The 24,085-nt window shown below is 37.9% G+C and overlaps 1 protein-coding gene across 1 annotated transcript in view; it reads left to right on the top strand.

The window, feature by feature from the left end:
- The window catches only part of SYT9 (synaptotagmin 9), a gene marked incomplete at its 3' end in the record, with an annotated part of 66,093 nt that overhangs the window by 10,660 nt on the left and 31,348 nt on the right, over positions 1-24,085 (top strand). The window contains exon 2 of the mRNA XM_080345856.1: positions 22,986-23,337. Within this exon, the coding sequence (XP_080201982.1) occupies positions 22,986-23,337 (352 nt within the window). The remainder of the gene's footprint in view (positions 1-22,985; positions 23,338-24,085) is intronic.

Below are 24,085 nucleotides of genomic sequence, written 5' to 3'. Positions count from 1 at the left end.
TGAGTGCTATTCTATTCCCAGTAGTAGGGCTGATGTAGGATACGTAGCAGTGGCATTATGGCAATTCTTACCTGCTGAAAAGAGCTTTTAGGTCCATTAGCAACCAAGTACAAGAGGAAACAGATCTGGTATTGCTTAAAAAATACAGAAAGCTCTCAACAGAAAATCATCTGATCAGTACTATTTTTTATTTGAAGCCTTACCAATTCGGTTGGAGTAATGGAAGACACAAATCTAAACTAATAGCTCCAATTTTGTTTAATTCCATTACTGTCCTCTCTTCTGCAGTAGATCATACCATCAGGAAAGGCTCCTATTTCTGCAGATGTCACTAAGGCATCCATGGTAATAAAAGTCTAACTTAAGCTTTTCCTCTTTATTTCTTGTTGTTGTTAATTGACAAGTATTAATAACAACCAATGAGTCAAAACAAAAATTCTCTCAGTCCAAGTCAAGGACTGTGAGATAAATCATCATGTTTAATGAAGAAGATGAGTATCAGACTGTGAATAGAGACCAGAAATAAGGCCTAGCAGGTAAACAGAAAGATGAGTGGTTGACCTATTTTTTTTTGCGTTTGATTTTTTTGTTGTAAATGTGTCACTGTTCCACAAAGAAAGAGAGGTGAAAGCTCCTGGTGCAGCAGGCATGAGCTGGAAGCCTGTTGCTTGTGCTGCTCAGGAGATGGACATGAGGAGCAGAAGAGGCGGCCAAGCCTCTGAAGAGGGAGACATCGCTCGTGTTCCTAAGGGACCAGAGAGCACCGAGCAGATTTGCTGCCACTCAGAAAATTAGAGTTAACTGAATCAAAGGCTGGGATTTTGAGGACCTGCCTACAGGGACATATTAGACAGGAAAAGTTGCAAATATATCTTGTTATATCTCTTTTGTTAGAAGTTATATTTCTATTATAGTAAAATTTGCTGTTTTTTCTGAATTTAAAAGCCTTTGGAGAGTTCACTGTAGAAATAGATGAAAGCAGATCTGTCTAAATGTTTTGGGGTCCCATCCGATGCTCATTGTTCTTTTTTTTTATTTTGGGGGGTTCATTGTTTGGTAAGCCTGCCTAAGAAAGCATAATTTGACAGTGACAGTAAAGCTGTGGCTAAGCAGGAAAGAGAAAGCTCGGCCATCCTGGCTTCATCTAATAAGGAAAACCTGTCACCTCAGCTCCTTCCTATGCAGCAGCATCACTGTTCCTGCCAGGTTCCGTTCAATGCAGAAGGTGTAACATTTTTATATCTGCTCTCATTCTCAAGTTAATGTCTTGTTCCTGCCTACCTTATTCATTCTCTACCTGTCCCTTGTTCTGTTGTCGTTATGTTATCAAGAGTGATTTGACTAGTCAAGATGATTTCTTACATTCCGCTGCTTTGAACCGGTGATGATAAAATAGCTAAAAGCAGCACCCAAAATAGCAGTGCACAGGTATAGATTTGCCAGAGCAATTTAACAGGAATTACTGTATCTGTCCTTGTGTGGTAGAGACCCAGCACTGTGAACAGAAACTGATCTTTCTTCCTTTGATGCATTTTTCTTGCTTCTTTTCCATTTTTCTTGGGAACTGGAAAGCAGAACAGACCTTAATAGCAACAGAACCAGCAACAGCTTCAGCCACCTCAACTTTTTTTCCTTCTGAAATAGCGAGGGGAGCAAGTTTTCACCTTCAGGAACATCTAAAATTGAGTGTCAGGATTCAGTCTCATCCTAAAGGCTTTGTGTACTGAGAGAAGAAGGAATAGAAATTTTGTTATAATGGAAGGCTTGGAATTTGACATTTTCAGTGGTTTGGCTGTTTTACCTCCTTTTTTCTGTACCCCTCCTATGAGGAAGATCTCCAGTGGTAGTTGTTGCCATGGTACTAAGCAGGACGAGGTGTCTACTCCAATCTTAAAACTGTTTATGGTTGTATCGTGAAAAATTATCTCTTCTGACAAGTCAGACTTGTTTACACAGAATTAATACAGCACCGCTTGTCTTATTCCAAAGTGGAGGAAGGCTCTTCAGGTCATTCCCCATGTGTCAAAGCAAATGTGAGCTTCAGCAGTGCTGGAAAAGCCTTAGAATTAGCTCTGTCCTTCCACTCCCTCGTTAGCTGTTCAAATGAACAACCGCTTCACGCCCTGCCGAGCAGCTGATTGGCCTTGGAGGGAAGAAGCATCTGAAGCAGTATTAATGTTTCATTCAAAATCATGAGAGCCAGGGAGGAGGAGAGGGGAATTAGGGAATTCAAAAACCCCAAATCAGTCCTGCCTTTTGTTTCACCAGGCCCTTTTCTCTTGAGCAGCATCCCTAATTGTCTCCCACGCTGGATTTCCTCTCAGGATGGTCTTGCTGACTTTGTGAGATGTTTTTGCCAAGGGGAAATTTAACAGTGTACAATAAGGAGCTTGGCCCTCTCTCTTGCCTTTGCTTTTCTCTCTCTGTTCCTTCTCGCCAACCCTTTTAACAGCATTTAGTATGATGTATGATGGAGGAGCAAAGAAGTTGTACAGTCCCTCCATCCTCTGCTATTTTCCCTTCTCAAATCATCACTGCTGCATCAAGACTAGCATGTTTACCATGTAATAATCCCTTTTATTTTCTCAGTAAGCAAAACAGATTAGAAAGCTGTAAAATTAATGCCTTAAAATGCTATCTCAAAGATAAATGAGCAATCTAGATGTGATAAACCAATCAGTAAAGGAGTGTAGTAGAATGCATGAGCAGCCAGCTGCATCTGGGAAACACAACTCCTTGGATTCCAACAGTATAAAACCTCCAAAGCTGGGAAAGAGGAGCAATTCTTACTTTTTTGTAGCAGTCCCAGCACTACAAAACATGCTTGGCAGCCATTCCAGTGTAGTTATTGCAATCCTAACATCACTGATGTTAAAAGAAACATCACCTCAAAGTGGGTATTCACATGAGATCTTAGATTCATTGTAAATAGTAGAGCACATACCAGGATTATTAAATCCAGAAATGTTGCTAATAAATAAAAATAGTTTTCTTAGGACAGGAGTATAAAAAACGTTAGATATAGAAGTGTTACAATGTTTCAAGCAGTACTATCCCCAGTGTCACCACAGAGGTGCTATGTCCTTAAGTACTCCTGAAATAAATATTAACGTTGAGTTTAAAAACCCAAATGTTGCTTATTCTTTTACCTATTAGATAGTGTTCAGGGGAAAAAAAAAAAAGAAGGTAAAAAACCTGAGCTTTTACAGTAATTCATGATGCAGCGACTGAAAGAAGGGAATGATGCAGATATGCTCGGTTCAAGATGAAGGGAGGACTTGGCCCAGGTAAGGAGGACTATGAACGGCACAGGTCATGTCTGCCCGTAAATCCTGCGAATCAAATGTTACTTGACAATATGTTCATGCAAACTTGTTTGATTCAGGGATGTTGTTTAGAGACAGCTGTGTGGTTTAGTCGACTGGAATAGATTACTAGTTGGGGACTGTGAAAACTAAGGCTCTTTTCTTAACTGTGCCAGTCGTTGGGGTGTCATCTTGGGGAAATCTCTCACTGCTGCTTTTCCCCTGGCTTTTCAGTTGCCTCTTCAGTACTGATACGCAGTTAAAATTGCAGCTAATCCCCTGTCTGTAATCAGTGGAGAAAGCAGGGCACGTCTCAAGTGTGATTTCAGTAAAGCACTGAGCAGAAAACTGCCTAAAAACAGCCAAGAGAAAGCATCAGGCCCAGGGAGTTGGGTGGAATGTCGTCTTCTTGAATATGGCTCTCTGTATTTTCATAGTGAACGGGCAACAAGAGCCTGTGCTTTGTAGGAGCCTCTCAGCACTTTACTCTTATAAATAATAAACAGAATGTATTTTCCTCCTGTGTACGTTAGCAAATGGAAATGTGCCTCTGTTATCAGCGAGGAAGCCATAATTGAGAGGCAGAGATTTGATGGAATACACATTCAAATGGGAATAAATAAAAGCATAAGGAGGATTTCAAAACCTCTATTTCTGTGCCGAGCTTAATCTGAATGTTTAGCTATGGAATTTATTCATGATATCTATTTGCAAGCTTGGATTTATGTTTTCAGACCTAAATCCCACCCCACACTCCAGCCTGCATCTGACTGCAGCAGTGCTAACATGGTAACTTTTAGTTATCTTTTGCATTTCCCAGCATTTTGCCATTTACTGTCAGTTTTTCAGTGTAAGAGTTTCAAACGTTTACTTTAATGGCCTGGGTTGGATTGCAAATGCACATCTCTGCCTAATACCGTTTGAGACTGAAACAGAAAGGACTACCATAAAGATAATCTTGTTTACATTATTGTAGCAGAAAAGCACAACACAAAGTATGTTTCTTGGAGGGAGAGGCCTTTTTAACATGCCCCCATTCTCCATTTTGCCCCCTAGATATACATGCTTGGGATTAAACAGTGTATTTTTACCGACTCAATTTACTTATTAGTAAGGATATATGTTTATTAATTAATTTCAGTCATATTCCTCAAGGTGCATGTTTTGCTTATGTTTAAGAAACTTATAAAACAAACCACCCACCCTTTATGTGGAAGTCCTCTAGAGAAATTGTTTACCAGTGAGGTAACTACTCAGCAACCTGCTAACAGCCCAACTTTCACAAGCCTGGACATTTGGAATGTGCAGCTTTGGAATGGTCCTTTTCCTTTTTTCTTCCCTTTTGTCAGGTTTGATGTTTGTTTGTTTGTTTAAGTCAACATAATCTTATCTTTACTAGTTAAATATTTTGGTTTCTTGATGTTCACATTCTAGTCATTAAAAAAAATATTCCTTTTCCTACATTGATCTGATCTTCTCTGATTTTGGGGCAAAACTTAATCCCTCTGTGAGTCAGATTTCAAAAGCTGCTAAACCAAAGCCACTAAATCTGACCTCATGACTCCCGTAGTATTTCTTTCACTCAAAATACTTGGAGAGTAAAATTTTCAAAGGAACGTACATGAGTGAAACTACTCGTACCACACTGGAACTGAGTGGGAATTTGATATATAGTCCCTTCATGTATTTTTGAAAATCTGAGCCTTCTGGTTTTTGCATAAAATAAGAAATGCCTGCTTCTGTTCAAAGTACTTATCCCAGAGTTATAATAATCCATTTAGAATGGTCTCATCTCATTTATTCCATTTTGTCTTCCTTGAATAATTGTTTGCTATAACAAGAAATTAACAAATTGTTCCTTAAAAATATAAGAATGTGATCAATTTTTCCCTCAAATGCTACACACTGTCAGCAAAAGTTTGAAATTTATGGTGTGAAAGATAATCTTGGCTAAATTAATGAGGCAAATACAGGTTGTTAAATGTCAGCCCAAGCATGGAAATAGTATTATTTTAAAGGAAATAGGATCACAGACGGTTCCTGACAGAAGGATGTATACAAGCACCTGACTCTAGAGAGAAGATTTATAATAATGTGATATAGTTTTAGGTATACTTTTTCATAATGTAATAAAACTATCAGAAGTGTGATTTTTTTTTTCTTAATCTCATTTTCTTTCTTTATTTTGGGAAGCCATGTGGGATCAGGGTATGTAGTGGAAATTGATGGGTGTCTTATCTACCTAATGATGTTGGATGACAAAGAAAAAGGTGCCAAGTGATCAAAACAGTTATCCTATAATCATTCAGCTGAAGTAGCTGAAAAATCAGCAAATCCCATCAGTGCATTCCAGTTTGCAAGGAAAGTGAGTTGTATCTGTCTCTGGGGAGCTGAGAAGAAACCCACATTACTATTTTTAGTTATATTTTCTTTTTCTGGGAAAGAATAAAAAAAGTAGAGACCAGAAGATGGCAAAACAGTGGCTAGAAATTTACCATCAGTTTACTCTGTTACATATGTTTGTTTTTCCCTTAGAAGTAGCAGAATTCTTGGAGTTCTGTAAAACCCAAGGAATTTCCTAGATCTGAGAGCAATCCAGCTGAGCAGTTCTTGGGGGAGGAGAGAAGACATGAAAACTGTGGCTCAGTGTTTCCACACTCTTTCCTTAAGTCTCCCACTGCTGTGGTATTACAGTTTCTGGGAACGAGGGGTTGCTGCCAACATTTTCCTCTTTACATTCTCATTGCAATTCTGAGAGGAAGGTAAGAAGAGCACTTGTTCTCCCCTTGGAACAGGCTGGAGGAAGAGCAGCCATGAGTCTGCAAGAAGAATGTCGCTAAGTTGATGGTCCTTTCTCTACATCCCATATGTTTATGGACACCCACCTGCAGACACTAGCATATAACGTGGAGGGTATATCAGTGATTATGATTGAACTAGTCTTAAAAATACTATGCTATATACCATATAATTTCTTTCTCTGGTAAGGTTGTTTATCCTCTTTTTCTTATTTATTGCTTGAGTGAACCTAATACATTTGAAATTATGTTTTTGAAGAAGTAAGATACTACGCAACTGGTCGTATTTCACTGCAGAATAACCCCTGGAGGAATTTGTAATCCCCTGGTACTAACATCATCTAATAATGAGCCAAAATGAATAATAAGCTCAGTACTATGAACACAGCTTCATATTCAGCCTCATTCTGTTTTAGTTAGCATTGCCTAGTAATTAATTATTATTCAGAGTTTATGCTATCAATGACACCCAGAGGCTGGCCTAAACACACTCGAGCCACTGGCAGCAGCAGTGGCAGGATATATACATGAGGATATCTTGTTCTGTTACTTATGTCACAGCATAAATGTGTGCTGTAGACCAACCCTTAAAAGATTTGTTGGTAGGTCTTCCCTGTGGCTAAACACAAGACAGTACATGCTGGACATCAGTCAAAGATACACAGTGACATATAGCTTACCAATTACTATTAATGTTTACAGGGTTTGGCATGCCCTAATTGATTTTGGCACTGGAAGTGCAAGCTGGTAAATTGCTTGTCACCTTTGTTCCATCCTAGGTCTCATTGATAATCTCTCATGCAATTAACTGTAATTGCTATACTGTATTTATTCTAAAGCGCACAATACATTACTATTTTGTTTGAATCTCAAAATTGGGGAGTTAATTGCTTGCAAAAATACAATTCAAAATAAGGGGATCTTTGTGGTGAGGGATATGTTTTCAGAGTAGAACAACATGAAGATTTCAACACAGCTCATGTTCCAAACTCATAGTCCTCCTCCACTTGAAATCTCACTAACTTCAGAGAGCATAACTTGTGCATAAAGACGGAACAGATAAATCTCCATTATTGACTTGTGTGGTGCAACAAGAGGAGTATGATATGCTGCTTGCCATTCTGGTGTAGAACCAAATGTCCCTGTGTGCTGCTACTAGCAGTGAAGCTTGTGCCAGTTGCTGGTCCAAGGGATGCATCAGGCAAGCCCAGAGCACCAACCACAGGAGGACCCTGCGTCCACACTGTGAACCCCAGAGTTCAGCATCAGCCTTGGTTCCACTAGGATGAAAACAACTTCAAACACCCCTCCAGTGGTGTGTCTCACTCAAGTGAGTACTGCCAGGCTCCAAGTACAGATACAAGACAAAGCTGCAGCAAAAAGAATCCTTCCCCCTCCTTTCTCCAATGCTAAATCACCAGACTCTAGCTAAAGATGCTGAAACAAATTGTTATGCTGCCTGTAAGACAGGGCAATTGTTTTCTGTATATGAAACTGTACAGCAGTTCTTGAAAGGAGTATATTTCCTCCACATATTCTAGGTTACAATGTGGAAGATGCACTGAATTTTTCACATGGATTCATCTGCCAGTTTAGCCTGGCAATATTTTCTATTTAAACAGCCAAAGCTCCACAATTAACATGGACTGTCTAGAAACCTTAATAAAAGAAAGAGCTTTGCCAAGAAGCAGTCTAAGCAAAAAAGCAAAGACCTTCATGCAGATAAAGGACAGGAATCTGCTACATTGTCTCCTGATATCACCCAGTGTTTGGATGTTGGAGCAGAGCTCTGTTCTTCAAGTTTAGATTGACAGCACCTCCTCTTTTCATTTCATAGTGGATTGTTCAAGGAACAGCTAATCATAAATTTCCTTGCTGTCCTTGTTAAAGCAGAAGATACTCTTTAGTTCCTCGTATTATAAAAGTAGCTGTTCTAATTTTTCTGGAGAAAATAATTTCAGGAGATAAGATACAGATCTGGCTAAATTAACTTAATTAAAGAAAATGCAAATCCAGTAGAATGAGAGTGTAGATTCTACTTGCTGCAAGCACAAAATGTCTCTTAAGACTCTGGATATGACAAATAAGGACAATAATTGTACATTTAACATAGAAGAAATATCTTCTGTCAGAATGCAAGATGAAAACAGAGACTATTTCTTACCTGCCCTAAGTGGAAAGACAAGCCTAAATATCATGGACTGATTTCTAGCACATTCAAACTAATTTAGAGCTTACTTTTAATCCATTTAATTATTTTGCTATTCTCCATTTAATTAATTATCAGATTAAAGTTCTTATATAATATGTAAAATGGTGTTTTGATAATAAAAGATTATAAAAGAAATACAGCAGGGTTTCCTTTGGCAGAAAGCATAGCAAGATTGAAATCTGCAGAATTTCGAGTTTAAAGAGGCTATTAACTTTGACAGCAGTTACGTGTCCGTGTATGTACAGAAAGAAGATGGGATATATTACATGAGGTATGGAAGGCTACTACAAAATTTACTGTGGGAATCGCACATAGACACTATTTGATTTTCTGCTTAGATCTTCCACCATTGTTACCTTTATCAAAACCTATGTTTCGTTTTTTTTTTAATTACCGATGTTGATCATTATTGCTTTCTGTGGTATTTCAAGCTACTCTGATAAAAAACCAAATCATTTTGTTTTAGAAGCTAAGAATTGATGCTCAGCCATCCCTTTGTGCTGCAGAGTGTGGTGACACGGCTTTTCAGTTGTCTGTTCCTCGTGTCAGTATTTACGTGTTGGCAATATGCCTGCCATCTCACAGAGAGCAGGTGCAATTGGAGAGATGACAGCTTTCTCAGAACTCAATTATTTAATTAACTCATTTCTGACTCGATTATTTGAAAAAGCCATACCATCTGTTTAGTGGTCAAAATCTTGCTTGTTTGCTAAGCATTGCTTATTAAACTTGCTGCATCCCTTCTACTGTGTTGCATGCTGTTTCACTAGGAGCAACTAGAAAGTTGCTAAACTCAAAATTAGAAGTGAGAAGATCCAGGTTCCATTTTTAACTTTTCAACTGATTTACCTAATTTCACCTTGAGCAACTGTGCTGCATCTTGATTTCTGTTGCCTATTTGTATAAAGACATTTAAATAACTTTGACATTTATAGAAGGAAGGAAAAAGATACTTAGTGATAAACAGTTTAATCGTTGTTTAACAGCTTTGTTCTACAAGCTTCTTGGTAATGTGGATAGAAAACCACCACAAATAATTCTTTAAATATCCATTAGAGTCTCTAAAACCTTTGTTGCACTATTTACATTCCATTAACATTTGTCAGATCCAGGTTTACACCCAATGGTTTTAACTGTGTATGTCCAGACACTTGGAGAGAACACATGCAAAATTTTAATGCTTTCTGTTAATAACAGCTTTCATGAATAAACCTTGATATTACTCATCCTATCAACAATGACAACATTACTAATTAGTTAAATAAGGACAGAAAGCTATTATTTATGTTTCAGATATATAGCAGAGGTCACTAAACTGTTAAATAAAGACAAAATCTGAGAAAAGATCGCCTGCAAATTTCTCCCCAAAATTCTTTATATTACATCTTTCTCTTTAAAATCTGGATTTGCATTTCTTTTCCCATTTGTATGATATCTGAAATTACTGGAGGAAAATATTTATTTGAATGGACCTTCTTGTAATCATCCAAGAGAGTGTGCGGCATAGTGTTAGTTGATGAACAGTAATGATGAATAAGTACATCATGCATCAGAGAGGTAGTCTGATGACTTTGACAAGAAAGCTGTCAGATGACCCCTTATCTTAATCAGTCCTGCATAGTTACACTCCTGGGCAGACACTGAGCCTGTATTCAGCTGCTGGTAAAAATCAAGGTATCATAGGTTCACAGAGGATTTATTTTTGTAATTCCGAGGTCACTGTGATGAGCCATCAGCTGATGACTTTTTCATAGAATAGAATTATTTTGGTTGGAAAAGACCCTTATGATCATCGAGTCCAACCATTAACCTAACACTGCCAAGTCTACCACTAAACCACGTCCCTAAGCACCACGTCTACACATCTTTCAACTACTTCCAGAGCTGGTGACTCAGTACGTGTGTGATGGAGGAGGGACACTTGCATTTGGCAACATTTTCTCACACAACTCATCACAACTCAGTCAAAACAGAGCACGGCCCCTACAGTAAACTGTGGCTCCATCCTTACAGAACCAAGTTCCCCTCAATATCTGTTTTACTCCTCAGAGCATCAGGTTTTTAAAACACAAAATCCCTAGAGGCAACATCATTTATTAAGCTTATGTCAGTGGTTGCTTCCTATGAATTTAATATATGCTTAAGAATTTCTCTTTCCACCCACACTGACATATCTTAGACTTGGTATGTACATGTGAGTGTATCGGAGGGGAGGGATGAAGTGAAGGAGAAGAGAAAGCAAAGGAGAAACCTTTGAACACACAAAACAGAGTAAATAGGTGTGGAGTCATCGGCCCGAGTCTGCAGAGCTTGTGAAATAGAGTGTGTGATCTGCTCCTGTCCATTATAGTTGAGAGAAGTAGATGAAAAGCTTTGGGACACTTTTAAAATATTAACTGTTAAGTTTTTAATTGCTAAACATTTTTAGGTGCGTTGCACTAACATGCTTGTTCACAGTGGTTGATACTGGTAAATAGGGTCATTGCTATAAATGACTTCTTGTATGAAATGTAAGAGCTTCTGATCCTTCCACTGACCGTGGAGTCTCTGGTGCTCACAAGGGATGTTTCCTTACTACGCAAAAAAGCTCTCAGTGTTTCTTAAACATCTAAAATAAACATCTAAAATAAAAACACTTTCTGCTGCTTTTCTTAGGTGCAAAATGCACCACGAGGCACCTCCAGTGAGATGCAGAGCTAATGTATTCAGTTAAGTTACTATTAGCCTTCAAACCCTGAAATGCTGAAGCATTAGTATCCTGACCTTTATGTCAAGATGAATGAAAAACAAATTAACTTCTGACTCAGCAGGCCTTTCTGAAGGATTGCGTTTGTTAGAAAATGTCTCTGTTTTTACATATGGGTGTAAGGGCAAAAATAAGCTGTTTTCCATAAAAGCTGAAGTTTCTTAATCTTGATCATTGCCAGAATTTCTATTATTGATACTGTTCTTTGGCATGTATATTTTACTATAATCTGATTGTTTCTATAGTACACAACTATGTGTGCTGTTGACAGGAAGGTCCCGAGGAATTGGCAAATTAGAATTTAACAGCACATAGGGTTATATCAAGCTTTCATTTTTGTCCCTCATCCCCCACCCGTCTCCTTCCAAAGGTTTATTTTCCCTAAGTATCCAACAGGTTCTCAGAAACTCCTGACCTTTCACGGTACCTGATTTATTGAGCGTGCCCCTTCAACCATGTGGTAGGGCCAAGCTTCTCCAGGTGTAACTCTGCCCAGTTTTCCTCAGGGTATTTAATGATGTGTTAATATATGAATCTTCAGCAGTCACTGACAACAGTTCACACCACATCTGCAACTCAGACCGACATCTAGATTTCGGAGAGTAGCAATCCCACAGTTACTCCACTGATCGGATAGTAAATGAATGCTAAAATGCACTGTTCTGACTTATTATTTTCTTGAATTATTTAAATCTATCATAGCTTAATAAAATGCTTATATCAGCAGCTGTAGAGAGTGAAGCCCTGGATTTATCCCTACAATCAATTAGCTTGCTATTCAGCCACATTTTTGGATGTTTCCTGCATGATAGGGAGTAAGAATACGGACAAGTGTCAGAACGTTGGGCTTCAAGATCATTACCATCCTTCTCAATAACAAAACTTCAATGCATTAATTTCTTTAACCAGTGCATGGTTTGGAAACACTCGCTGGAATAACAGGATTAGACTCTACTGCTTTCTTCTTGGGAACAAATATTGATCAGGGTGGGGCCATTAATCTGGGATGAGTGGGTGTCTGTCACTACTCCCCAGTGTTTAATATTAGCTTTGTTGATCATAATTACAGCATATCAGCTTTCCTCTCCATAAAACTAGTTAAATGCAAGAAGAAAGAAACCCTCAAGCTTTCCAGTTTCAATTTAACATTCACAACTAAGTGCAGCATGAAATCGTGTAGTTCATAAGAAAACTTCAAAGAGATGTTGCTACTAGTTCTTTTTACTGATTCCTTTTAATATTGAGGAATGTCTTGCACAACTGTACAGTTATGCCCAGATAAGCAGAAATCCAGATATGTTCAATTCTAACCCAATATATTATTTTTTATATGCTATGCAAAAAAAAGCAAGTTGAAGTTCTCTTATGCATTTGGATTTGCCAAAATAAGAAAGGCTTCCAAAAGCACCTCAGCTTTAAAATAATTGCTTCCTAGAAACAAAAAAGCAGAAGAGCATTCTGAATGATAATATTTATCAAATCTGTTCCTCAGTTCTATTCTTTAGCTGTTACATTTTTAAGCTGTTTCACTTTAGATTTCTCTTTATTTTCTGTTCCTAGTTTCATTGTTTTCATATCTGTTCTACAATTTTCTCTTAGATAGTATTGTTGACAGCCAGGATTTACAGAATTACCCACTAGTAACAGTCTGCAGAAGCCTTAAACTTGCTTCTTTTGCTATCTGGAAATGAAGAGAGTGTGCATGGGAAAGAAGTATATTCCATATATTTTGTCTGATAGTAAATTCATAGTAAGCTTGATCTGACTGTAAATTACTAATTCATTATCTTTTCTAGTAGTAAATATCTCTGTCAGTAAGACTTCTTATCACACACACATAATACATATGGACCAAGCCAAAAAGCTTCATTTTATAAAATGAGAACCCCAAATTCACAAAGAACAACAGGCACATAATACATTCACCATGGTTCATTTTCTGTAATACTTTTTTTAAAAAAGTCAATGTGAGCATTACAGCACATCTGGCTCTTCATCTGAGAAGGATAAATGCATTCAAACCTTCCTTTATTTCCCTTTATGCCGACAGCTCCCTCCTAAAAGAAAAATCAGACTATTGAATCAGTTTAAGCGGATGGTGATTTGTGATGGTTTACTTTTCGGGAAGAATGATGTGTAACGAGTCCAGGACAATCAGTTAACATGGAGAAGTCATAGCCAGAGCAGTCTGAGAATATTGTAAACTATCTTTCTAGTCGAGATATTATGCAGGAATGAGAGTGCAGTCATTCGGGAAAAACAACAAACAAACAAACACACAAAACCAGCCAAACTGAAAAACAGATACAAACATGTCATTAAGTTCATGAAGGTCAAGATAAGTGATAAATTTCCTCTTTATCCATATCAGTTTATGAAGGCAACTTTCCTGAAGTCCCTCATGAGGTTTCAACACTTGTTGCAACCTTTTTATGATCTGCCAGTGTACAAAAAGCAAATGAATTTTGGCACTTCCTTCAATGTAAAGCAAGGATGGTAAATATTGAACCACTGAGACGTGCCAAACTCCCATAATACAGGCTCGGAGTAGTTGATTCTGAAAAGGAAGCTAATGAAATAATTGACCTCATTTCCACTCCAAGCAATTTGACTTTAAAGAGAAGCTTGCAGTTTTATTCTGCATAAATTGCCCAGAAGAGTAATACTGTCTTCTTATTTCTTACATATTTATTTCCTGGGGAAAAAAATAAAAAGAGAGAGAGAGAAGTAAGTAGGGTTCAAAAATAGAAAGGCTAATGGTTTCCACTGGGTGTAAGAATATTGAAGGGACAAGTAGTCAATGGGTGAATGACATTCAGTCCTTCCAATAGAAAAGAAAATGGAAATTTGAGAGAAAAAGATGTTAAACGGATTTGTCCTAGAACTTTAATACATGAGCAACACAACTATTAATCATTATGGCTAGTTCGGCGAAAATATTTCTTCATCATGTAACATCGTATTCATCATATTATAGATGTGCGTGTATGTATATATAGTCACATATGCATATCTTTAGATATGAATGCGAAACTTAAACTTTGCTAAAGGTCAGGCAGACCTTTAAACCCTTTAGTGGTCTGTTTACATCTCCCATCATCCTTTGAATTCATTTAATTCCACAAATTTTACCACCAAAATAATGTCATTTAGTAGAACATTTGAGTAAGTACATTTTTTCTTATTTTTCCCCTGGAAATATTGTGCCCCAAAGGGGATCAAAATTAAAAGGAATTTGTTAAAAATTTGCAGAAAATTCTGCTACTTCCTTATTATTTTTTATAACATTCCTCCGTAACTACTGTTTTGAGCACTGTGGTACAATATTACTGTACAGTTTTATACAAGTGGGAAACAAAATTCTTCTGCGTCATTTCTTTTAGTGCTCTCAAATGCTTCTTTAGTATTTATTGCAACTTACTGGGCTTTCAAGGACTATAATGGAATTTCAAGCTTACTGGCTTGGTTCAAATAAGCTGTTTGCTCTTCTTCCGTAACCTGGGGACTTCCTGCTACTGGCTATATATTGCAGAAATAAATGGCAATTTCTCTTCATTGTTATTCATGGGGCAATAACATTTAAGATTAATGTTTGCTCTGATGACTTGTTCATAAAAATGTTCACAAATTTCAAAAGTTTCATACTTTTCAACACACAATTTATCCAAAAATTTCTGCAAGAAAGCATGTGTGTTCATTATTCATTCTTCATCATTCATTTTTCTATGAAACCTTTCATTCTGCCAGTGAAGGAATATGCACAGTATTTGCCAAAAGTGACTAGTCACTTTCTACACCAGATGAGAAGTTTAATTCTTCAATAACCCTGTGAACTACTGTTTTGCATCCCCTAAGAAAACACTGGCTATACATTTTCAAGTTATTAATTAGCAACTCAGTTAACTTTGTGAATGATCCTACAAGTCTTAAGTGTATCATATTATTTATTCCAATCAAATAATTAATCTGATGCTATTTAACTTATCCCAAGAAGCAGCAGAGAAAGTGGATGGGTGGAAATATGCATTACAGCTCTTGACCACAGTCACAGAACTGTAACTCTATACAAAGCACAGCTACTCAGTTTTTGCACTATGAAGGACCTACCAGGCCTGAGGGTCATGAGAATTCACCGTATAAATGTATTCCTCAAAAATTTCTTTCTCACTCAGCATATCACTAACTTCCCCTTTCAACTAACAAGCTACAACCATGTCTCAAATGCCAAATGGTTTTTAGAAAATTTCGTATTCATTCCCTCCAGCTACATTTTGGATCTTGCAAATGTAGCATCCTGATTCTGCCTAACAGGATGCAATAGGGCTTAAACCATCTCCATGTCACGCTACACGTAATGTACTTGACAATCTGGCATGGTATCTCTACAACTGGTGTTCTATCTTCTGTTATGTTATTATTTATGTTTTGTTTTGTTTTTTTTTTCCCAGATTATACTATATCTTTTTCATTGGATATTACAAGACCAAATATATACAATAATTTTGCATATTTTATCAGTTGTGCAAAGCACGTATTCAAAGAGAATATGGTACGAACCAAAAAGAACCAAGTCTGAGGCATGGAAACCTGGATAAAACTTGGTACAGTTGTGTACATGGAGTCATGTAAAATTTTATTTTTGACTATGCCTTGTTTGTATCCATGTTTCTTGTGAAACAGAAGCTTCAGTTTGCACAAGTGGAACACCTTAATTCTTTGTCAGTAGATACTACTGCAAGATGTCAGAAGGAAAAACACAAGCCCTCAAACATATGACTCATCTCAACAGTGCCTTTAGGAATCATTGCTCATTCAGCCAGCTGTCTGATTAGTAAAGAAATTTTTTGTCACTTACAGAGTATAGCAGAGTATTGTATGTCAGCTAAGCTGTCAAGGAAATTTGCATTAATGCAGATTAAATATTTTAAGAGGAAAGAGATGTTCAGACAAAAAGAAATTCTTTTAAGAACAAGTTTAACTTACTGGATTACAGAAGTTAGGCTTTATCATGGAGACTGATCAGTTTTCTTCAGCAAACATTTGAGTGTCATGCTCACATACAATTTGGATTGCAATTAATACACTATCTCAAAAGCAAGTTCGCTTACCTGAGTTACAAACAAAAAAATTCTGCTTACGTAAGCTTTCTTGTCAGTAAGAAAAACTAAAATCTTTCTGCTGCTACAAAATAAAAGAATAATACATTATGTTTGGAGTCCATTTTTTCCTGTTTATGAATATCCATGAACAATTTGCTTTAAGTTTTTTTTTGCTTAAAGCTCTAATGTTGTGATCTTACCAATAAACTATTTTGTCAGTCTTGTGCCAGTTTTGAATTATATTACAGTAATCGCTGCTGGAAGAATACTCTGAACAACCAAGTCTCTATTGCTCATGCACTTTTTTGGTGTATTTTCTATGGCCATTTAGTCATTCTGATTTCATGTTGAATTTTTGCTATGGAAATTATGTACACTTAAACCAAATGATAATTACCTTGGCGATGTCCTAGGGTTACATTTCATTTGTCTGGTTCATTTATGAAACTTCATTGATTTTAAGCAATAACTGGAAAAAAACATTACAAAAATTTATAACCCAAGTAAAGTGGATGAAGAGAAAGCACAAATTGGTAAACTAGAATTTGTAGCACCATTTAGGAATAAAAAAATATGCAAGTCACTCAGAGGATTAGAACGTTGTCTTAAACAACACAAGAGCTTTATATGCACTGTAAGATGTAGAGCACATAACTTATAGGAAAAAAGTCACTAACAGCTAATATTAGCCTCAAATACCAGTAAAGGCCAGTTACAAATACATTTTTAGATCGTGGAAGATGTTATTACTATATGAAACCCTGCCCCTGATCTTACTTAGGCCTCTTTTGTTGGTCCACATTCATAAATTTCAAAGTCACACAGATGAGAGTTGGAGCATGTATGTGTAATAATATTACTATAATCTGAGATTCACTCTCTTGGTTTCCAGCTGCCTTACTTTAAAGAATTTCCCAGGAGGTTTCTAAACACAGTATTAAAGATAATTAACTCTGTTCAGGGATATTTCAGAGAAGAATATATTCACTGAGAATTATTCCTTTGTCTCGTAAGTCTTTGCAAAGAGACACCTTTCATCCTGAAACAGTGCCAGCTATGTTAATTAAGAAAAACCTGTGAAGCACGAATGAAACTACACTGCAATATCAGGTGAAAACTGCTTCACAGAGTACTTCAGATACTTCACCCAAACAACACTCCTCCTCTGGAAAAGTTAGGGTCTTAGACTTCTAGGTTTTTAAAAAAAGTTGTTCTTACAGTATGATTAGTGAGCTGAATGATGGCTAAGCCTCTGCACATCTATTTGCATGGAAGAAAGACAATTTCGATTTTCAAAACAGCTAGGATTTAAGCTACAGGCACCGCTATTTCCATTGTTTTTCAAGAAGTTAGATGTCTAACTACTTCATGTTCCTTGAAATCTTCCACTAAGCAACAAGTACTTAATAAAAGGAGGAACATTTCTCCCTCTGCAAATAACAGCTTGAAATTACCATTGAATTTGGTCTGAATAATATTCACTAAGATTGACTTTTATGTCCCAATATATCCTAACGTTTAGTAACATGATTATTCAGAACAAGTTAATTTTACCATTTTCTGTTTGACTGCAATGTTAAATTGAATGCTTTTTGAAATTTGTTGGGATTTAAATCAGAAAAGATTACTTGTCTTGCACTAAAAATATCTTTATTGCAAGATCTTAAATTACTAAGATTTATTTCACTTCTTGCTAGCCAAAACTCACTTAATAGATCAATGTGTATATTACAATAGTGCTGGAATATCTGGAATATCTGAATACTCATTTTAATAAAAAGAGAAACATAAATAAGCATAGAGAAGAAAGCTTGTTTTATTTCGATAAGAACTTGTTGAAAGAACTCTTCCAGTTAGGAAGAGCTAGCTAGAGCTGAGCCTGGTTACTGCTGTAAAGGGAACAAAAAATGCTTCTGTAAACACATGAGCAACAAAAGGAGGGCTAAGGAGAATCTCCACCCTCTGGTGGATGTGGGGTGAAACCTCCAGTTGGTGGCTGATCACCAGTGGTGTTCCCCAGGGCTCAGTATTGAGGCCAGTTCTGTTTAATATCCTTATCAATGATTTGGATGAGGGGATCAATTGCACCCTCAGTAAGTTTGCAGGTGACACCAAGTTGGTTGGGAGTGCTGGCCTGCTGGAGGGCAGGAAGGTTCTACAGAGGGATCTGGACTGGCTGGACTGATCAGCTGAGGCCAATTGTATGAGGTTCAACAAGGCCAAGTGCTGGCTCCTGCCCTTGGGTCACAACAACCCAGGCAGCACTACAGGTTGGGGGAAGACTGGATGGAAAGCTGCCTAGTGGAAAAAGATATGGGGATGTTGATTGACAGCAGCTGAACATGAGCGAGCAGTGTGCCCACATGGCCAAAAAGGCCAACAGCATCCTGGCTTGTATCAGGAATAGTCTGGCCAGCAGGACCAGGGCAGTGATCATTCCCCCTGTACTCAGCACTTGTGAGGCCACAGCTCGAATCCTGTGCTCAGTTTTGGGCCCCTCACCACAGGAAAGACATTGAGGTGCTGGAGAGAGTTCAGAGAATGGAACAGAGCTGGAGAAGGGTTTGGAGCACAAGTGTGATGAGGAGCAGCTGAGGGATCTGGGGCTGTTTAGCCTGGAGAAAAGGAGGCTGAGGGGAGACCTTATCGCTGTCTACAACTATCTGAAAGGAGGTTGTAGCATGGAGGGTGTTGGTCTCTTCTCCCAGGTAACAAGTGATAGGACGAGAAGAAATGCCCTCAAATTGCACCAGGGGAGATTTAGATTGGATATTAGGAAAAAATTATTCATGAAAAGGGTTGTTGGGCATAGGAACAGTCTGCCCAGGGAAGTGGTGGAGTCACCATCCCTGGAGGGGTTTAAAAGATGTATAGATTAGGTTCTTAGGGACACGGTTTAGTGCCAGAGTTGGGTTATGCTCGGACGGGATGATCCTGAGGGTCTCTTCCAACTGAGATGATTCTATGATTCTGTGATTTCTGGTAAAACTCTTTCAGCTTGAAGTTAAACCAGATTAGAGCCAGTTTGTTGGGAAAGTAGTTCATTTAATAGAATACTGATCACATCCAGGCAATCAACAACTCAATTACATGAATAATTATATTATTGATTAGCAGTTCCTTTGATCAAATGTCTTGTCTATGTCCAGTTGATCAGAAATTCCAGGTGGTTGTTTTTTCTTCATAAGTTTGCTCTTATTTGCATTTTTTGGAGTTGGATCCAAATAGTTTAGCTTGTGACTTTTGACTCTGTAACTCCAATTGCATATTTGAACACATGCATGTATCTGCTTTAGCTGTTGATATCTTCCACTGTTGGCTAATTTAGCTATTTGATTTTGTGTAATATTTAGGAATCCAAATGGTAATTTAATAAATACAAGAAGGAAAAAAAATGTTACTTTTTCACATTTGAACAGACAAAACCACCACTATTATTTCTTTATTTCACATCTTAATATTTGGTAATTTTTATAAACATCAGAGTTTTAGAGGGTAAGGCACAACCATTTACATCAGAAAAAAAAAAAAAAATAAGTCACTCTCCTGCAATTTTGTACTGTCAGAACTTTGAATGGAATCTTTAAAAGTATGTGTTTTTAACAAAAATTTTGGACTTATTTTGTGCGGAACACATTACCCATTATCAACACTGTCCAGGTATTATTATAATTATAATAATACTGTCCAGGTATTCTGACATGCTGGAATTTGGGAGCTCAGGTCACCCTACAGCCATGATCAAGAAGCTGTAGTTATGACATTTTGACTTGGATTCATATCAACACCTCAGGACACTTGGCTGGCACAATGGTTGTCCCAGGAGAGATAAAGGCAAGTACCTGTGGCAAAGGGACCTTTCTTGTGTTGAGATTCTCCTTTGCAAAGCATCAAGAGCTTCTTATCAATGCAGAGTAGGTACAAGGGTATATGTCTTAGTTAGCCGCAAATGGAGATGGCCAAATGCTAAAAATGAGCCCAGATGATCATCAAAAATGTGGCGAAATGCGCACAATGAATTTACATGTTGCAACACTACTGAAAAAAGCTGTTCCTTCTGAAACAGCACCATTCTGCACTCTTCCCAACGTCCATGCCCATCTGTAAACTGCTCAGCCTTGCCTGTAGTGCCTGTCTGCACTTGGATTCACATTTGCAGTTTAGACTTACATCAGGAAAACACATTGCACTAATTCCAGTGAAAGCAGAGTGAATTGAGAAGCAGCTGGATTTTTGAAGAACGCTTTCTGTGCTGCAGTTCTGGTTTTTTTGTAAGGACAAACAAGTAAAGACTTATCTTGCTCTCATTCCAAAGCATAGGAAATCACTGGCATCAGATGAGTACTGCTGCCACATGGGGATACAGATAAACAGGCTTAGAAAAACTGAGACATCTGGAAAGATGGAGTAAAAATTATACAGAAAATACAGTAGGTAACAGTACAAATGGCTAATGTAAAAACAGCTCCAGGATGTAGCCAAAAATCTCTTCCCTTAGGACTGCACTCAGTCCAGCTACTCACACTGATCTGCCCAGTTGCTGAAAACTGCCAGCCAGGTGTGTAGTACCTGAAAATTCCTGGCAATTAATTGAATTGTGTAGGGCACTGCTCTTTAGCCCCATTGTTTTTCACAGAAGTAAGACAGATACATGACTGTCCCTTTTCCATCCACAGAAAAAATTCACACAAAAATGGTACCTAAGGAGTCAGAAGGAAGTAAAACCAAGAAGATGAAAAATAATCCCTTCTTATTCTGTGACTTGGCAAGTTACCCAAACTGTTTATTACCAGGCTTCTTTGAAAGTAAGCTGTGAGATAAGGGTTCTCAGTGTTATTAAATGCAAAGGTGTATATGTAAAGCCATTCAAAGTCTCCAAATGAAAAGTAGTTCATCTTGCTCTCATGTATTTTTTTCTCATGACGTCAGTTCTCTAGATGACTGCATCCTCTGCTAAAGTCATCCTCAAGGTAGGGGACTGTTGGTCAACCTTTCAAATTGTTCCTCATCTTCACACATCCCTGGCATTGAGCAGTCTCCAGTTCTCACCTTGTAATCTTCTGGCTGGTTCTGACAACTTCCAATTTCTCATGTCTTTCAATGCTGGATCATTTACTTGAATCAGTTCTTTGAAAAAGTGACCTTGTTGCAGACCTCTGATGTATTTCTCCCTCTCCTCCAGGGAATCCAAGACAAATTGCTTTATTCTGAAGGTCTTCTTTCACTACTGCATCCCAGTTCCGCTGCTTTTTAATCAGAGAGGTTGTGCTTTGCCTCCACTGCCAGACTTGTTTACCAGCAAATATTCCAAAAATATTAAGAACCACCATTCTACTTTCTCCTTCATTGCCTTTTATGCACAGGAGGCATTTCTTTAATTAATTTCAGCTCTGAAATTCTTTGCTATAATTCCAGACAGCTGCTGTGCTGTCCCCACTGTTAATGAGCTTTGTCTTCATGTGACTAGGAGAAGGACAAAAAGGGCCATGCTGGCGAAAATTGTTTGAAATTGGTTTTCAGCATACAAAATAACCTGGACAGTTCCTGTGTGAAACTGATTGTAGTGTCACTCCCCCCTCTGAAGAAATTTAATCTGTCTGGCTAGTGAGAATGAGACTCACAGCAGGGGCAGAAGGTATTGACTTTTCCACTTTTTTGAAAAATATTATTTTCTTTCTTTTTTTTTTCAAATTGACTGAGGCTGTTTCATCTGAATTGTCATTCTTAAATAATTGTCCTAGTAGGAGCGGTACATTTCAACCTCATACCATCCTTTGAAAATTTAGGCTAGCTGGTGGCTAGAGAGATGCCGCCTGACATGCTGAACCAACATGCGATGTGAAAAATCGCTTTGATCAGGTTGTGTTTATCATTTCAGGCACTAAAATAGAGTTCTTACTAATTGTGTTTAAGGCATGATGTATTGTGTAATCCACTGAGAAACTCATTTCAGAAACACTGTAACCATAAAACCAGCTGTTCCACTGAGTCATTTTCCCAATGTGCAACTTAAAACAACGCAAAACAGAGAAAAAGCCTCTCCCAGCTGTAACTTGTGTTGATATGATTATGGCGTAGGATAATGCTAGGGATGTGGGGGAAAACAACAGAAAACTCATCTTCACATTCCTTTTATACCAGCTTGGTCACATAAAAAAAGAGCCTTTGGAGTTAAAAAAACCATTAAAATGTCAGGTTTTAAGAGATTTGGTACCTAAACTAAACAGTGAACTGCAAGACATATTGATAGTAAAAAAACATTTGCTAAGATATGATTAGAAGGAAGGGAATTAAAGTAATGAAACAAGATACTTCAGTTGAATACCTAAAAAAATTTCATGCCATGTATGTGCTTGTGTGCATATGTTCATAGTTGTGTAACTATAATAAAGTCTCTGGAAGAGAAGATAGTGTATCTGTTAAAGGAGATAAAGGAAACTGCATTACATAAAATGAAAATGAGGAACAAACAAAATGTACTGCAGGCATTACTCTTGCATCAGTAGAAAGCTGAGTGAACAAGTGAGCATCTCTTCATATTTAGAATGACCCTTCATCCCACCTGGCTTTTGGAGGGAAAATGTTATATCACGATGAGCCTTAATACGGAATTCCAAATAAAGTTAAATTATTTTCTTGGAGGAAGCATGGAAGAAGGATTAGAAAATTCAATATATTTCTATTATATGACTGTTGCAGGGACCAGAATTTAATTTTTGTAGATCTGCAATCCAGAGGTGTTTGATTCCTATGTTGCATGCCTTGGAGATGCAGAGCTTGGAAGAGCACAAAGATGTGACATGCGTGTGTTTTTCTTGTTTGCAGATATCTCAATAAGCTTGCTATCCCTAGTTGTCACAGCCTGTGGTCTTGCTCTGTTTGGTGTGTCTCTGTTCGTGTCCTGGAAGCTTTGTTGGATCCCTTGGCGAGAGCGTGGTCTGCCATTTGGGAACAAAGACAACAAACAAGAATCACTGAACTACACAGATACAGAGACCAATGACCGTGACTACAGTGAGGATTATCTGGGTGAGCCTACAGCCTATCCGGAGTCCTCCATGAAGATCAGCCACACCTCCCCTGATATTCCATTAGATGCTCAGGCAGGAACGAAGGAGAACTGCGTACACAATGTGCGAATGCAGCGTCAGATCACTGAACCAACCTCTTCTGCTCGGTCAGTAACTTCAATTTCTCTCTGATACTAATGAATAGAGATACAGTCAAAACAGCACAGCTTGGTTATCCAGTACACTGATCTATTAAAAATGCATAATTCACACGCCACATTCTTTTTTAAAAAAAATTACACAAAGGTTATTCTTTGAGATGCACAAATGTCTTAGGTTGAAAAGACAGCATCGCAACACTATTGCACTCTCCTCTCAACTCCTGTCTAATTTGTGCCTCTCCATCAGAAGCCGGACAAGACAAAGCACTGTGTGTCCCTTAAAGCACCAGAACAGCCTAGATTTAGCTTGTAAAGCATATTCATTTGCACACAGCATTGATGTTGAACACTCAGTAATATCTCCTCAAATATTTTTAAAACAGCCAAAGAAGAAAAGTAGGGCAAGCTAAAAAACACTTGGCAGGAGTTAAAAATCATATATTTTAGCCACAGTCATGACTGTGGGGAGAGAAGTGACTGAAAAAGAATCAGTCAGGTGTTCAGGGGAACTGGAGAACAGTACAGGAGGGAAGAGGAAAAAGAGAGGGTGGGAGTGTGTGCAGGCATAGGTAATATTGTAAAAGGATTATGTTTTACACAGTAAGAAAAAGGATCAGCTTGTGAAAAGCCAGTACATTTCTGACTCAAAGCAGGTGCACTTCAGCTGGAGAAGATACAGCACTAGCCCCATTGCTCTTTGCTGGGCTCCTTTCTGGCCATCAGGGAGAGCGAGTTTAGGCTAGACTCTGGCCTG

Source organism: Nesoenas mayeri, assembly GCF_963082525.1.
Source record: "Nesoenas mayeri genome assembly, chromosome: 5".
In the NCBI taxonomy this organism is placed as follows: Eukaryota; Metazoa; Chordata; class Aves; order Columbiformes; family Columbidae; genus Nesoenas; species Nesoenas mayeri.
The sequence above is the reverse complement of the archived record's forward strand: the minus strand, read 5'-3'. Positions and strand labels throughout refer to the sequence as shown.